Source organism: Ursus maritimus, unplaced genomic scaffold (assembly GCF_017311325.1).
Source record: "Ursus maritimus isolate PB19 unplaced genomic scaffold, ASM1731132v1 scaffold_7, whole genome shotgun sequence".
NCBI classification, from domain to species: domain Eukaryota; kingdom Metazoa; phylum Chordata; class Mammalia; order Carnivora; family Ursidae; genus Ursus; species Ursus maritimus.
In genome coordinates, this window is record NW_024426885.1 from 53807069 (window position 1) to 53822038 (window position 14970).

General features: G+C 55.2%; 1 protein-coding gene across 1 annotated transcript in view; it reads right to left on the reverse strand.

The window, feature by feature from the left end:
* The window catches only part of LOC103668017 (cadherin-23), a 264181-nt gene that overhangs the window by 180098 nt on the left and 69113 nt on the right, over positions 1-14970 (reverse strand). The window contains exons 3-5 of the mRNA XM_040624110.1: positions 11801-11943; positions 11187-11234; positions 10977-11069 (exon numbers count right to left, since the gene is read on the reverse strand). Coding sequence (XP_040480044.1) covers positions 10977-11069; positions 11187-11234; positions 11801-11943 — 284 coding nt within the window. The remainder of the gene's footprint in view (positions 1-10976; positions 11070-11186; positions 11235-11800; positions 11944-14970) is intronic.

A 14970-nucleotide genomic window follows, 5' to 3' on the forward strand; every position in this document is an offset into this window, starting at 1 on the left:
CCCCCCCCCCCCCCCCCCCCGCCCCGGCAGAGTCTGCGTAGAGGTGATGCCTGCAGGGGAGGGTCCTGCCGGGGCAGGCTGCCGGCCGAGCACACGCACACTCCACACGCGCACACTCGGTCACGCCCCGGCAGAGCAGCGCTGCGGGAGGAGCACCGTGGCAGCCCTACATGAGCCACACCCATTTCAGCAGAGACACTTCGTTTCCGGGGACTCGGAAATGGAAGCGGTGAGCGCAGCACCCAAACCACTAACCTTAGCACTGATCCTAACCCCTGTGGGAAGTGACCTCCCAGAGGGAGCTGCCTGTTCCATAGTGTAGGTGGTAATAAAAACCAAACAGACTGCAGGCAGTGAGATGAATACGGACAAACATACTCCGTGGGGATAGAAGCCAAGATAGAGGTTACCCATAGGAGGAGGGACTGGGAATCACAAGGGGGCTTCTAGGTGCTGGAGAGTTTCTGTTTCTTGATGCAGCTGTGATTACACAAATACATTCACTTGGCAATAACTCGTAAAGCCGAACACTTATGACTGTTCGTTTCTCTGTACGTATACTTAAATAATATGTAGACTCAAAAAAAGAAAAAAGGAAAGAAAACTCATAAAGCTGGGAGGGAAGGAGGCACTGGAGAAAATACTCCAGGGGTTCATCTGTCCCACTTGCATGAGGCTTTAAGCTCAAGGCCATCCTGTCTGTCCTGTCCCTGATCTCCACGATGACATGGACAGACCCAGGATTACCAATCTCATTTAACAGAAGGGCATATTCAGATCTAGAAGGGGGGGGGGTCCCTCACCGAAGTCTCCCAGCTGCAGGTGGTGGGGCTCCTGTCTCCGCCAGGGTAGAGCTCTCCCCACTCTAACTTGCTGAGCTGTACAGACAGGTGGCCAAGACATGAGGCGCTGCCTCTGGCTAAGCCAGCCCCAGGGAGGTTCAGCAACCAGATTTGTACCCGGTTAACCTCTTCTGCCCGCAGTAGTGGGAAAGGCCAGGCCAGGGTCAGGAGGCAGCGGGTGGGTCTGGGAGTGGGGTTTCAAAGCCAGCATCGAGTGGGTATAAGCAGCAACTCCAAGGGCAAGGGGTAAAAGAGGCCTGTGCCTTCAAGCCTAGCAGAGAGAGGACCAGGTGAAGGACCTGGGGTGGGACCCCAGTCAGCCACTTCCAGAGGGAACGACCTGGCAAGTCTGACTTCGCTCACACTTGGCTTGCCTGTCTGTAAAATGGGGACAGAGTACCAACCTCCCCCACTTCATTTTTTCCAAGGAAGAAAGGAAGACTAGGATTTAGTTAAACGGAGGGAGGAAGAAGGTGCAGGGGGGCATGAGTGAGAGCATCTTGGGGGAGGGCACGGCATGAGCAAAGGCAGGGCAGCAGGAAAGCAGTCACCCACAGTGAGGATCTAGGGTAGGAAGCACAGAAAAGCCCAGAGCTTAGACCTCAGGCAAATGGGATGGATTTCTAACATGTAGGGTTTGTGTTGGGAATGGCAGGAGGTGTGGCTCTGCTCAGACAGGGAGATAGAGGGGAGGGGGTCCGTGGGAAAAAGGCCTTCTCAGAGGCAGGACTGGGAGAGGGACCGTCCTGAGCCTGTGACCCTCCTGGACAAGGACGCGCCCGGACATTCGGCTCTTTGTGGCTGGCAGTCCTCCACGCCTGCAAAGTGGGCCGGCCTACTGGTGATGAAGACAGTGAGCGGGGAAGATTACATCGTACCTAGTGATTATGCCCTGGGTGAAATCTCTCGGCTGTATTATTGCATCTGGAGAGAAGAGCCGGCGTTTTCATAGACGGACGGGAGGCTTCCACTTACGGTTATTATAAAGAGGGAGAGCCCAGCCCCTCCCAGCTTCTAGCCAGTGCCACAAAGTTGCAAAGTAATTAAAGGCTGCTGAGGAATCAGAGAAATTATAATAATTCCATCAACAAAGCGCCTGCTCGCTTTCTCTTGTATTCCCCCCTCCTGATAGGAAACAAGGTGGGTCAGGCAGCCTGCAAACATACCCACACCGGCCTATTGTGTGGGGGGCCTCGTTGTCAAGGGGGGCTGCGGGGCCTGTCCCCACGCTGTTCTGACAATACTCCAACTTGTTTGGGTAAATCAAGGGGCTGAGGCAAAATTCCAAAGTCTCCAGAACAGGAGAAACAGCAGCGGCATGCCAGCGGTCTGCCAATACACTCACACGGCCCCTGCGCCCTACATCGGAAGGCAGCCCACCAGGCCACCGCTCCTGAGCTCTGAGCTTGCGGGGGGGCGGGGGGGCTGTAGGAGTCCACAAGGCAGTGCCCCTCCCCTCTCCCCAGCCCGGCTCTGGACATCAGACCCCACCTGGGCGAACAGCGCTGCACCTCCAGTGGAGGGATGGGCTCAGGCTCATGGGTTCTGGAGACCATGTCCCTGAGAATCTTCCCCAGTCACCTTAGGTCTTCAGCGGTTTGCCACTGACTCCTGGGGGGACCCTGGGGAAATGGTTTCCTCTGCCTGGTTTTGTCGACCTGTGCAGAACGTGTGGTTAGATTAAGTCACCTTGATGGTCCCTCTGGTGCTGGTTCCAAGGAGCCCGTTTGGAATGCTCTCAGGCCATCATTACCAGTTATTTCTCGGTGACTGCTTCCTTTTTTCTTTGTCATGTTTTCATTTCATGTTTTCCACATGTTTCCTGTCTCCCGCTGGACCGTAAGCTTCTTGACCACTCCCACCCCAATATCAACCAATCCAGCCATAGCAATAGAGCCCATCTGTCAAGCTCCTTGGACCCCAAGTGACTTTCCTGAGGCTCTCTGAGAACTCTTCATGACGACGGGAATACCCATCCTCTACCCCAGGAGTGTGGTGCTTCATACATGGGCTCTCTTGGAACTTTCACCCCCCCCCAACATACCCCCATTTTACAGATGGAGGCACTGAGGCTCTGAAAGCCCAAGCATCTTGCTCGTGGCCTCCCGGTGTGGAGTCAGAACCTGTGTGTGCGTGGCTCCATCACCCTGAGCCACAGCAGAGATCAGGGTCCCCATGTCACAGGCGGAGCATAGGTCCTTCCATCAGTGTCCTTAGCCTGCTGACCACCCAGGGTCTGAGGAGACCCCACTGTCTGGAGGAAAAAGGTGCAGGCAGGAGACCTGACCCCTCTGGCAAGAGGCCCCACCACGGGGGAGAGGAGACCATTTAAGAGAAAGGGGATGAAGACGACAGGTGGCCTCCGGGCGCGTGGGGCTGGCAGCCCAACCATGCGACAGGAGCATCTCCTCACAGCCGGCTCTCGTCTCCTTCCGTTTAGACGGTCTTTACTCATAGGGCGGGGGCACAATGAAAGGTGTGCCGGCTTGCGCCAGTGCACCCCTAAGGCACGCGAGCCGGGCTCTGCCCCTGGGCCCCTGCTTCATATTCATGGCAGCGGGTCCTTCAGCCATTGCAGCAGAATTATAGGAGCCCCCGAAGACTCCCAGCTAGAACCGGCGAGGAAACCGGTATCATGAAGAACGTTATTACTGTTCAAACAAAATAATAATTTTAATTACATCTGGGCTCCTTCTGTCCCCTGCTCCCATGTTGCCCTCTTTCCTTGTGCGGAGAGTGGCGGAGGGCGCTCACAGCCCTGGCCGTGCCCCCGTGGGCATGGAAGGAGGAGGTGTCACGGAGGTCGTGGGGGACCCCAGGGGAGCAGGCTGGCGTTCACCTGTAGGGATGGGTCTTCTACTTCTCACAGAACAATGTTGTATGCACATCCGGGGACCCAACTCTTGGAGGCGGGGCACTCTAGGTAGTGGTGTCACTACGAGCATGGCAGGATCCTGTCCTCATGCTAGAGAGTGGGCAGTGGGCGCCGAGTGGAGCTTGTCCACCAGATTGCTACCGCCTGTGTACAGGGCGCGTGTGACGGCCCTCGGCCTTGGACGGCGGTAAGCCTGTGCATGAGGCCCCGAGCTCCCTGCTCATCTGCCCCCATCCTGGCTCTATCAGGGTCTCATCTTTGCGACTTTGGTCAAATTATAAGCAGGTCATGGCAAAGCTACAAAAAGACGCATGCGAAGATGCTGGAGATAACAAAGAGCAAGACTATGGCTCTAGTTGAAAGTATGCTTGACTCGGGGGACTCGAGGAATCGTGAAACTTCTCTTGGCCTCAGTTTCTCTCATCTCTAAAATGGGAAGAAAAATTCTCCCCTAACTTACAGAGTTGTCACGAGGCCAGATGAAAGGGAAAATACTCGGATATAGACAATATTACTTCAATAAGTACATACTCAGCATATCACCCACGTGTGTGCATGCACGCACACACGCACACGCACACACACACACACAATTGCACCTCAAGACTATGTAGAAACAAGTGGCCCTGCTGCTCTGCCCATGTGCGCATGTCACTTCATCGCTACAAGCCCAAAGCTCAGTGCCCTGGCTGCTGCAGGCTGTGGCACCTGCCCGCTGCCGGAGAGGACGTACCTGTCATTGTGCAGACAGTGGGGGACCAGAGGACCAGAGCACCTCGGGGTGCTCACTGAGGGGCACAGAGACATAGCATAGCTCGGGGCTGCCGCCCGGCTAAAAAAACCACTCTGGCTCTGGCCAGCAGATCCAGGGCCCCTGAGATGATGTATTGGTCCCCCTTTCCCAGATCAATAGGTGGCTGGTTAGAGATGCAGGGGGGCCGCCGGGCACCACAGCCCCAAGGTATAAATTATATGGTCTGTCAAGGGACTGCCTCTCCTGGCGTGGGAGACGACACTCTCATGAGCAGAGCTGACATCTCAGGGGGGAATGGCCGGCCCAAGCCAGTGGGAGCCCCCCGACCCCCCACCTCTCGCTGCAACCCAAGGATGCAGTTTATAAATCATTCAGCATCTGATGGGCATGCCGTGAGGAGGGCAGCTGGGGGCACTGCTGTCGGCCCCAGTGGGTGCTAATAAGTCTGGTCATGCCTACCTCTGCAGGCTCGGGGCCTTGTCTGGCCACCCCTCCGGGGCTCCCGTGTGCCCACCACACTGAGAAGAGCATGGCCAAGGTTCAGGACCTGGCCGGCTCCAGCAGTGAGCTCTCAGGAGTCCTGTGAGATGCAGGCACCCCCTCCACCCCGGCACCGGCACCGGGCCTGGCTGCTCTCCCCGGGACACTGTGAGCAATAAAGGACCCCTCACCTGGGTGATGAAAGCTGGTGGGGGCAGAGCCCTTCATGTGAAGGCTCCTGCCGTCCTCCCAACTGTCCAAGAAGCAGAGGGAGCAGTGGGGCTCCGCCCATTCTTGAAGTTCTGGTCCATGAGCTGGACCCCAGGCTGGGTACGGAGGGCACACAGTCCCTGCTCAGGATGGCGGGGGAGACGAAGGTACCAGCAGCTACAGCCTCGACCGTGTGCTGGACACTTGCTTATGCTGGGCCCTGTGCTAAGCACTTCCCACACACGGTCCCATTCACTTTAATCCTCACAACAATTTTGCAAAGCAGGCATAATTATCTCCATTTTGCAGGTAGAATCAGGCCTGTCTCCTAATCCTGGCTCCATCCTTGACTAGCTCTGGGCAAGTCATGAAACTTCTCTGTTCCCACGTCCACACCCGTGGCATGGGACTAACAACGTGGCTACCCCGTGAGGTGGCAGTGAGCACTCAGGGAGCTCCCACGTGCATGGAAAACACGGCCTTGGGCACAGAGGAAACTCTCAACAATAACAACGGCTTATTATTATCATAGAAATGAATTACTTTGTTTCACTGACACATGCTCACCAGGAATCTCCTTCTCCCTGCTTTCCTGTCTCCAGTAAGGAGCTCCAGGGAGGAGTGACTTTCATCTGTCCTTGCTAAGTGATATGGAGAGATGGGGTGGCCTTGGGGGACCCTGGCTTGGACTGTGCCTCCAGCCAGGGCAGGGGGCTTCAGGCGCCTGCTGTCTCATCCCAGTCTACCCTTCCCCTCTTCTGGCCTCCTCCCCACCTCACAGCTGGTCACACAAAGCCATGAGTGACAGACATCTTTGCAGGACCTGTCCATCACAGTGACACAGGGAGCCCACTTCCAGCCCAGCTTTATTTCCACAAGGGAACACTCGGTACCAGTGAGGGACACGCATATGCCACCTGCCACTGGCCCTCTTCAACAGGATCCCTGGTCAGTGGTTAGAGTTCACTTCCCTCTTTTGGAAATTCCAATATATGAAAAGAAGCCAAAGGACAGAGAGTATATGACATTCAGAGACACCACAGTCTCCTTCTATGACTACCAAACTTCTACACACCCTGTGAGGTCCCAAACAAATAGCCCCTGTGTAGAGGCCAGGTCACTCCTTCCACAGTGCTTTCCTCCTGCTTTGCACACCCTAAGCTACCATGGCATTTAATACGTTTACATGTAGTTAGACATCCTCTTGTCTTTCTCCCTGTAAAATGATCTCCCCGGAGGACAAGACCTTGGTCTTAGTCCCGAGCATTTTACTGAATATACAATGAGCTACAAAGAGGGCTGAGGGCTTTACCCACCTGCATTATTCTTTCTCTCACAATGACCCCACAAGACAAATATTGTGGCTTATCTCATAGATAAGAAAACTGGGGTCCAGAGAGGCTAAGTCACCATCTGAACTTGCACAGCTGGCAAATGGGAGAGTCCTTTTGCTCTACCCTACATGTCCAGGTCAGCTTGGGATCCCTGGGCCTTGCTCCATAGCTGCTCAGCAAACGTTTGCTGTGTTCGTTTAAAAAAAAAAAAATTGAGTGGCTCAGGGCATGGTGGGTCAGCGCTGGGCTTTGAAGGACCGGCAGAACTGAGTCAGTTTGAGAGCAGAAAGAAAACACTCCCGTACCAGTTAGAACAGCACAACGTGTGTGTGTTGGGGTGAGAGAAAAGAGAGACGCAGACCCAGGTTCACAGCCACTGAATCGGCCCCTGGGCTGACAGGACGATCCATGCAGAAGAAGCCGGCAGGGAAAGCAAGAAAGGTAGGTTGAGGCCAGGTGGATAACAGCCTCAACTGTCCAGCTATGGTGGCTGAACTTGTCAGAACTTCAAGGACACAACCGTGCCTGAGATTACAGAAGCCCTCCTTGACTCCCTGATTCGAGGAGCCACCTGGCACCATCTGACTTCTAACCTCACGCCCACCTTCCAGCCTGAACACCCTGGCTCCAGGGTCACCTCCCCGGGGCGCACCAGGAGGACTGTGGGGGGGGGGTGGCCCAGGAGGACACAGGGGACAGGGCAGCGCTGAAGGTCAGCGAGGCGGACACACACCCCTAATGGAGGTAGCGGAGCGGTGCCGCTGGGCACAGACACAGGCAAACACGTTTGAGCAAATTGGAACGCCATAAAAGTCTATTACAGCAAATCAAACAGCAGTCAGCATGACAGCCATTAGCCTGAAATGAATACACGGGGGCTTAATGAGGTCTGTCGAGGCTGGCTTGGGGAATTAAGTTGCCAATTCTAGCAGGATTTCCCTTTTCTTTACGGACTTGAAAGCATCCACGCTGCCTCGTTAGGGCTTCGACAAGTGAATTGCAGGGCCTTTCACCCTGATAAAATGGATAATTACATGTAGAACAGCTTAGTGAGGGGAGAGGGCTGGGCAGGAGGGGAACCAGGAGCACAGAAACCCAAACACACCTGTCTGGCTTCTCCTGAGCAGGGGCGGAGCCAGGCAGGAGGTCTCGGGAAGGAGAGGGGCAGGGCTGCGGGGCAGGGGGCCAGTGAGCTTCTGCTGGAGAAAGGGGCAGGGCCTGGCCTTGATCCAGCCTCCCACCCACTCCTATTCCAGCCCGAGGACACGGGTCCCCATGGGCCATGTCTCCAGGGCTTGCTGTCACCAGGGGAGTTTGTTAAAAATGCAGCTTCCTGGGCTGGCTCTTTCCAAACTATGGATTCAGAGTCGGAGGAGTGCAAGAGTATGCACCCTAACTAGTCCCCCAGGAAATTCTGATGGGTATGTTCAGGGCCTTCTGATTCATCCCTTCTCTAGCACTCAGTTCTGAATGGCTTCTGAGACACGTGGTTCTCCTACTTTAGCTTGCATCACTCCAGGGCTGGGAAGCCAGTACATCCTTGGGAGGGTAGGGGGTAGACTGTGCACTAGATTTCAATATTAGAAACGTCTTTGTTATGTAGACCTAGAATTTGTATCCCTATAAACTTGCTCTTCACACCCATTTTTGGGTTCTGGGCCCAATAGACCCCCAACTTATCAGGGCCCCTAGGGCTGGGGACAGTGGATTCTGAGAAGGTAAGGGAGAGGGGGCAGGTGGCTGGCACGACCCGAAGTGGAGCTCAGTAGATGGAAACAGCCACGGGAGCTTCTCTGCCAGCCCTTAAGGAATAATGAAGTACTGAAGGAGAAGCAGGAGCTTCTCCTGCTGGGATTCATCTTTAGATCACAGGCTCACAGCCCTAGAAGGAACCTGGTCCAACTCCCCAGTTTAACAGCTGTTGGAACCAAAGCCAGCAGGGGCAGTGACAGGCCCAGAGTCTCACCCAGCCAGTAGCTGGAACAGCCAGGACTAAACCCCAGGTTTCTTGACCTACAGGAGCTCCACAGCTCACCTTGGCAAGAGTCAGCTGGAAAGCCACCTCCTCCAGGAAGCCTGCTGAAATTTCTCTGGTCACTCTGGCAACCCCTCAGCATGACACCTCACAGGGTCTCCAGGTCCCCCCCTCTTTCTCTCGTTTGCATTCTCACCCTACTTATTTCCATAGGGCCTCTGCCATACATCATGCTTCTAGGGCAGGGGCCTGGGGTTGCCAGGGTGACCTCAAGGCCAGCAGGAGAACCCAGACTCAATTCTGGGCCAGGAGCCAGCAGGCCCTTTGCTGGTACCTCAGCTGGGGCCTGAGCCAGGCAGCTAAGTCCTAGCTCAGGTGACCACACCAGGCCAGGGCTGGTCGGTGCCGAGCCACCTCGGGTCAGGAGTGGCTAGGCCTTCATGCAGCTGATACCACACCCCACCGGCCACACTGAGCAGCCCTAAGTAGGGCATCACGTATCAAGTCCAGGAGGTGGCCTGGGGATGTTTACAGGTGAGCACCCACACAGACTGTCCTCCAAGAACTGTATGTCCTCGTAGCTGGCCCCTCTCAGCCCACCTTCTCCTCATCAGATGGGCAGCAGGCAGGCCACTTTATCCTACCTGTCCTCTGTTTTTATTAGATAAGGACTGTGGCCCAGAGAGGGTAAGTGGCATGGCCAAACAGACTCAGCGTTCTGGAAGCAGAGCAGGGGCTGGACCTGGGGTCTCCTGGGGCTAGTTCCGGCTCCTGTCATTGCACATTCTTCTGGCCTTCTAGGTCTCTGGGCAGCGAGAGCCTGGCTCAGCGCCAAGCCCACAGCAGACACTCAATAAATATTTGTTAACTAGATGACTGACTGAAGAGGCTCTCTCCTTGGAGGCAGAGGCCTTCGGAGAATCCCAGGGGATTCCGACAGGGAGGCATTGGAGGTCATATCTCCTGGCAAGGTAGCGAGGCAAAGGCTGGCCCTGGCCCAAAGGCTGGGGAGGAGGGATGTGACCTCTCATCCCCTTGCCGTCGCTGCTGCCTGCTGCCCCCTGTGAGGGAGGACAGAGGGCAGCCATGCCTGCCAGGATGGCAGCTGAGCAATGGGTCCAAGGCTCATTAACTCGGAGCCGTGCCCTTGGTTTCTGAGCCTGGGCCCAGAGTGCAGGCTGGCACGTAGAGCCCCTTAATTAAATTAGGGAGACTTCCAAATGAGAGGGGGCCCAGAGCCAAGCTGCAGTCCCAGACACGCTGGCCACAGCCCAGGGCACTGTGTCCCCATGCTTGGGACTGCGGGTGCTCCCTCCTCATGCCCGGCCCCATCACGGGCAGGGCGTGGGAGCCTCTGGTGTGTTCTTACCCACACACTTGTCCTCACTTTCCGCCATCTGGCACAACCATAGGACCATTGGCTCATAGCTGAGTGAAGAGGGCCAGGAACAGGAATGGGGGAGAGGGCATGAGACAAGGTCTTGTCATCTTGGAGGGAATCTGAGGCTGCCCTGGGAGTCAGGAGGCTCAGGGGCAAAGCTGTGTGACCTTGGGTAAGTCACTGTCCCATACTGAGCCTCAGTTTTCTCATCTATAAACAGAACAGATATTTTCTAAAGACTCTTCCAGTCTCCTGATCCAGTGACATATAATATAAAGGGGCTGACCTGCCTCTCCCTAGTGGATTCCATCTTCCCTGGTTCCCAGGCCAAACTTTTAGTGCTGCCATTCAACCCAGAGCCCTGAGGGCAGCCCTGAGGGACACCCAGCAGAAGCTCTTTACCTACCACCTTCAAGGTCTTTGAATGGCTAACTGCTAGCCCAGAAGACTGTCATCAGTCACTGGGAGAGGGACAGTAAGCCACGAGAACCCTAGTACCACTGGGAGCCGGCAGCCAGCTTATTAATGAACCGTTTGTAATGCAATAATTTGTACTTCTCAATTACCAGTGATGCTTGGTTTTACATGCATGCACTCATGCAAACACACTCAGAGTACACAGACGACCCAAAGGAGCAGAGGGCCAGGGAGACAGGGGGGCAAGCATAAGGCTAGGGGAAGATGTCCCTTCCTGGAGCTGTTTGCTTCCTGTGTCCTGGGCGGGGACGCGTTCTGGCCACAGCTGGAAAGTCTGGGATCGGGCCTGCTGACCCATGTGCCCGAGGCCCACGCTGGCTATGAATGGAAGGAAAGAGGCCATAACACCTGCCCCTCCCAACTCCTGTCCTGCCACCTCCAGCTGGACTTGTGGGGCTCATCCCAGGCAGGCCTTCTACCAGACCCGAGGCTTCCACCGACCCACTCTCCCTAAGTGGCAGGCGGGCCCCTACCCTCAGAGGTGTCGGCACGTACACCAACCTGTCCAGAGCTGGTGCTTGGGCTGCGGTGTGGGCAGGAGAAGCAGAGCTGCAGCTGCCCTTTCCCCAGCTTCAGCCCACTCCCAGGTGGCCCTGGAGCAGCAGCCCACCCGCCATGTCCGTCAAGCGTGACCCTGGGGGCTCCTACCTCAGGGATGCGGACGCTGTAGGGCTGGTTGTGAAAAGTGGGTGCGTTGTCATTCACATCCCCGACCTGAATGTTCACCTTCCGTGTGATCACCTGGCAAGAGAAGGGGGGGGGGCGGGATTTAGTGTTGGCATTGGCCCCTGGCCTCTTTCTGCCCAAGGGCCCAGGACCCTGCCTCCCAGGACAGCAGGGGCCTCAGGAGACACTCACCCCCTGATGGTCGCTGACAGAGAACTCCACTGTGAACTCAGACTTGGTCTGAAAGAGAAGGGAGGGAGGGAGACGGCAGAGTTAGAGGGAGGCACGCTGATGTCCTGAGTCCTGGGCCCTGGGCTCTAATCTGGCCTCGGCCTCTAAACTGCTGTGTGATCTTGAGCAAGTTGCTAGACACCTCTGTGGCCATTGCTTTAAATGTAAGGAGAAAGCAAAGGTTGGGGTTTTCAAACTCGTACCTTAATTTGCTAAGGGCTGCCATGTCACCAATTCCTGTGTCTCTGGAAAATGTCCTTTAGGGGAACACTGTTCATGGGGATCGACTTGTCTATACCATGGAGCCACCATTCTATGGCGGATGAACCCTGGGTCATCGTCCTTCTGGTGGGGACACCCCACCCACCCAGGGACACCCCACCCACCCCATTCCAATCCCCAGTCCAGATGTCAGCACTGATCGTGGAGGAGGGACTCCATTTAGGCAGGAAGATGCTACTTCGGGGTCAGAATGGGGCCTCAGAGGAAGCCCCTAAAAGAGGATGAGCCGGCCTCCCTCAGTGTCTGCCTCTGCCCCCAGGAAAGAACTGGGGCAGGGTATGGCCAGCTCGTACCTCTCTGTCCAGCGGCTGCCGCAGCCACACCACGCCTGTGTCGGGCTCCACGGCAAAGAAGCGGGAGGCCTCCTCCCCAGACACGCCGAACACCAGGGGGTCATTGTCCATGTCTCGGGCCAGCAGCTGCGTCACAGAGGAACCTGGAATGGCCATGGGAGAGGTCAGAGTGCAACTATGGGAGGTTGGTCCACTCCTCAGCACCTTGCTCAGGTGGCGGAAGCCCAGCGGGAGCCGCCACCCCGTGGACTGCCCCAGCTCACTGTGCACCTCTGGGCTCTGACCCAGGCTCCCTGCCCCCAGCCTGACCACTTGTCACAGCGTGTATATGCCCGTCACAGAGAACTGTGGCTCACCATGTTTTAGGTGGCTAACAGACAGCTGAGACCTGGGCCTGTCCCCCTTTCTTCTGATTTTAATGTGGAGACCCCCTCCTCCAAGTGGCTCGGATGAGGGCAGGCCCCTTCAATTCTTCTGTTCCAGGATGGGCACATAACTCAGCCTTAGCCAATCAGAGCATTCCATCTCCCTGGTCACAGCGATTGGTTCAGGGATGAGCACGTGTCCCAAACAAACCAGTCAAAGCCAACCCTGGGGCCTGTGCTTGAATGGGAAAGAGGAGCCCTCCTTCCACGGGGTCGCTAACTTGGCCCTGCTGGCAGCCACCTGTGGCACCCCCCGGGAAGGGCTGGCCTGACAATGAGGCCAGCAGGGGGCAAATAGAGCCACACGGGGCACGGGAGAGACTCCTGAAGGTTTGAGGGTGGGCGGCCAGCTGTGCCCGAGTTTAGCTCCAGCCTCTGGACTTCTCAGCTACATGAGCTAATAAATCCGCCTCCCCTCACGTTTTTCTCTTTGGCCTGAGTCCGCTGAGTTGGATTTCTGCCTTTTGCAAATGGAAGCACCCTTTCTAATTCACAACATACTACAATACTTGGCATTCGCCCAACAGTGACTAGGTGCTGGCCTTGTGCTAAGTGCTGGAGAACACAGAGGTTAGGAAGATGTGGCCCGGGCTCCAGGAAATCGAGGCCAGACTGGGTACAGGGGGTGGTTTCTGTTCAAAGGAGAGGACTGAGGTGTCCCTGTTCCCCAGGAAACACAGCCCTGGCCAGAGGCCCCCAGGATGCCTGGCCTAGAGCCCTGCCTAAGAAGCCCTAGTGTAGGGCACCTTCCCCCGGGAATCACAGCTCTCCCTAGGTAGCCTTCGGGCAGGGTGACCAACCCCCTGGTTTGTCTGGGACTGAGGCAGACATACTAAAACCAGGAGGTTGCAGACAACTGGACGGGCTGGCTGCCTTAGCTCCGGAGGCCCTTGCACCTCCAGGAACTGTGCAAAATGTCACGGGCACACAGTGTCACTTTCTGCAGAGCGAGTCTATAGTCTTCACCTGATTCTCAAAGGGGTGGTTAGATTAGAATCACGGCCTTGGGCAAATCACTTCTTTTAAAGCCTCAGTTTACCCTATAAGATGGAACACTCTTCCCCAAATACAGATTCTCGTGTTTACTGAGTAGCTCTGACGATCAAGCTAAGTAAGCAAGGATTCCAAACTCTGGGACTATTATCTAGAAAAGAACACTAATGAGCTTTTCTAAGTGAACTTCTGAAAGGACAGTTGTTCTTTTTTTTTTTTAAAGATTTTATTTATTTATTTGACAGAGAGACAGCCAGTGACAGAGGGAACACAAGCAGGGGGTGTGGGAGAGGAAGAAGCAGGCTCCCAGCAGAGCAGGGAGCCTGATGTGGGGCTTGATCCCAGAACTCTGGGATCACACCCTGAGCTAAAGGCAGACGCTTAACGACTGAGCCCCCCAGGCGCTCCTGAAAGGACAGTTCTAACATGACAATGATAACTAATATTTCTGAGTGCTAACCACACTCTCGACACTGGGCTAAGAGGTTTCCATGTACCGTCTGATTCAATCCTTACCATTATTCTCCCCATTTAATAGATAAGGTAACAAAGAATGATTAAGTAATTGACCATGGCCCACAGTTAGTAAATAGCAGAGCTGGAATTCAGATCCCAGGCATTCTGGGTTTAGAGCCCTTGTTTCCACAACCCTACACATCTCAACACTTGATATGTGAACTCAAGATTCAGGACTTCTATGGACATGACCCTCAGACCCTGACCAGAAGACTAACACTTGGAAAAGGAAGATACCGGGCAATCACTGGGCTCTGTGGATATGCCAGACAGAGTACTAGGCTCATTCACCCAGGTTATGTCATTAAATCATCCCAGCTACTCTGTTTGGTAGCCATTATTCTACCCACTTTACAAATTAGGAAACTGAAGAGCAGAGAGGCAAAGTCCCCTCTCCAAGGTCACACAGCACAGCAGGATACGGCAGCATCCAAGGTGATGGGAGGAGGTGAGAAGCAGGAGGAAGAAGAGTAAAATCATGGAACAGAGTCGGAACAACCTCGGAGACCTTTTGGAGAGCCCAAACTTTCCATTTTAAAGATGGAGAAGCTGAAGGCGTTTTGCTAGTTGTCCCACAACTAGAACCCAAATTTCCAGACTCCCAGCGCAGGGCTCCATCTGTATGAGGAAGGAGGAGGATGTGAAGTCATCGATAAACCAAGAGCATCTCTGCAAAGCATCTGTGTTGTTCAATGGCAAGCGATTGTTTTATACTAAAATAAATAGGGTATTTTGGAACACAATGTAACAACTTATTTTTTAAGACCGAACCTAAAGCTATAAAAGAACTTCCAGCCTCCCCCTGGCTTCCAGGGATGCACATCTCCTTTCTGTTCCCCTCAGGTGTGCTGGAATGGCAAAGTTTGAAAGGCTACATCCTAATGCCTTGGGGAGAGTCCATGTGAGGAATCTGAGGCCCCGAGCGGCCCCGCCTGCCCACAGCATAATGAGCCCGTGGCGGCCCCCTGGAGTGAACGCTTCACCTGCCAACCACCGTCAGGGTCCAGCCCAGGTGGGGGATATGGGACCAAGCTCTCTGCTGGCCGATGGGATTCTGGAAAAGACCACCCTGGCCCTCTAGCCAAGGTCATATGACTTGGCCCGATATCCCAAATGGCTCTCTTAGGCCCGATGCTCAGGCCCTTCCAAGAAGGGGGGCACTGGGCAGGACATGGATGGGGCCATCAGCTGCTGTCGCCCACCCTATAATTTCCTGGACTTTTATCCATTTTCCCC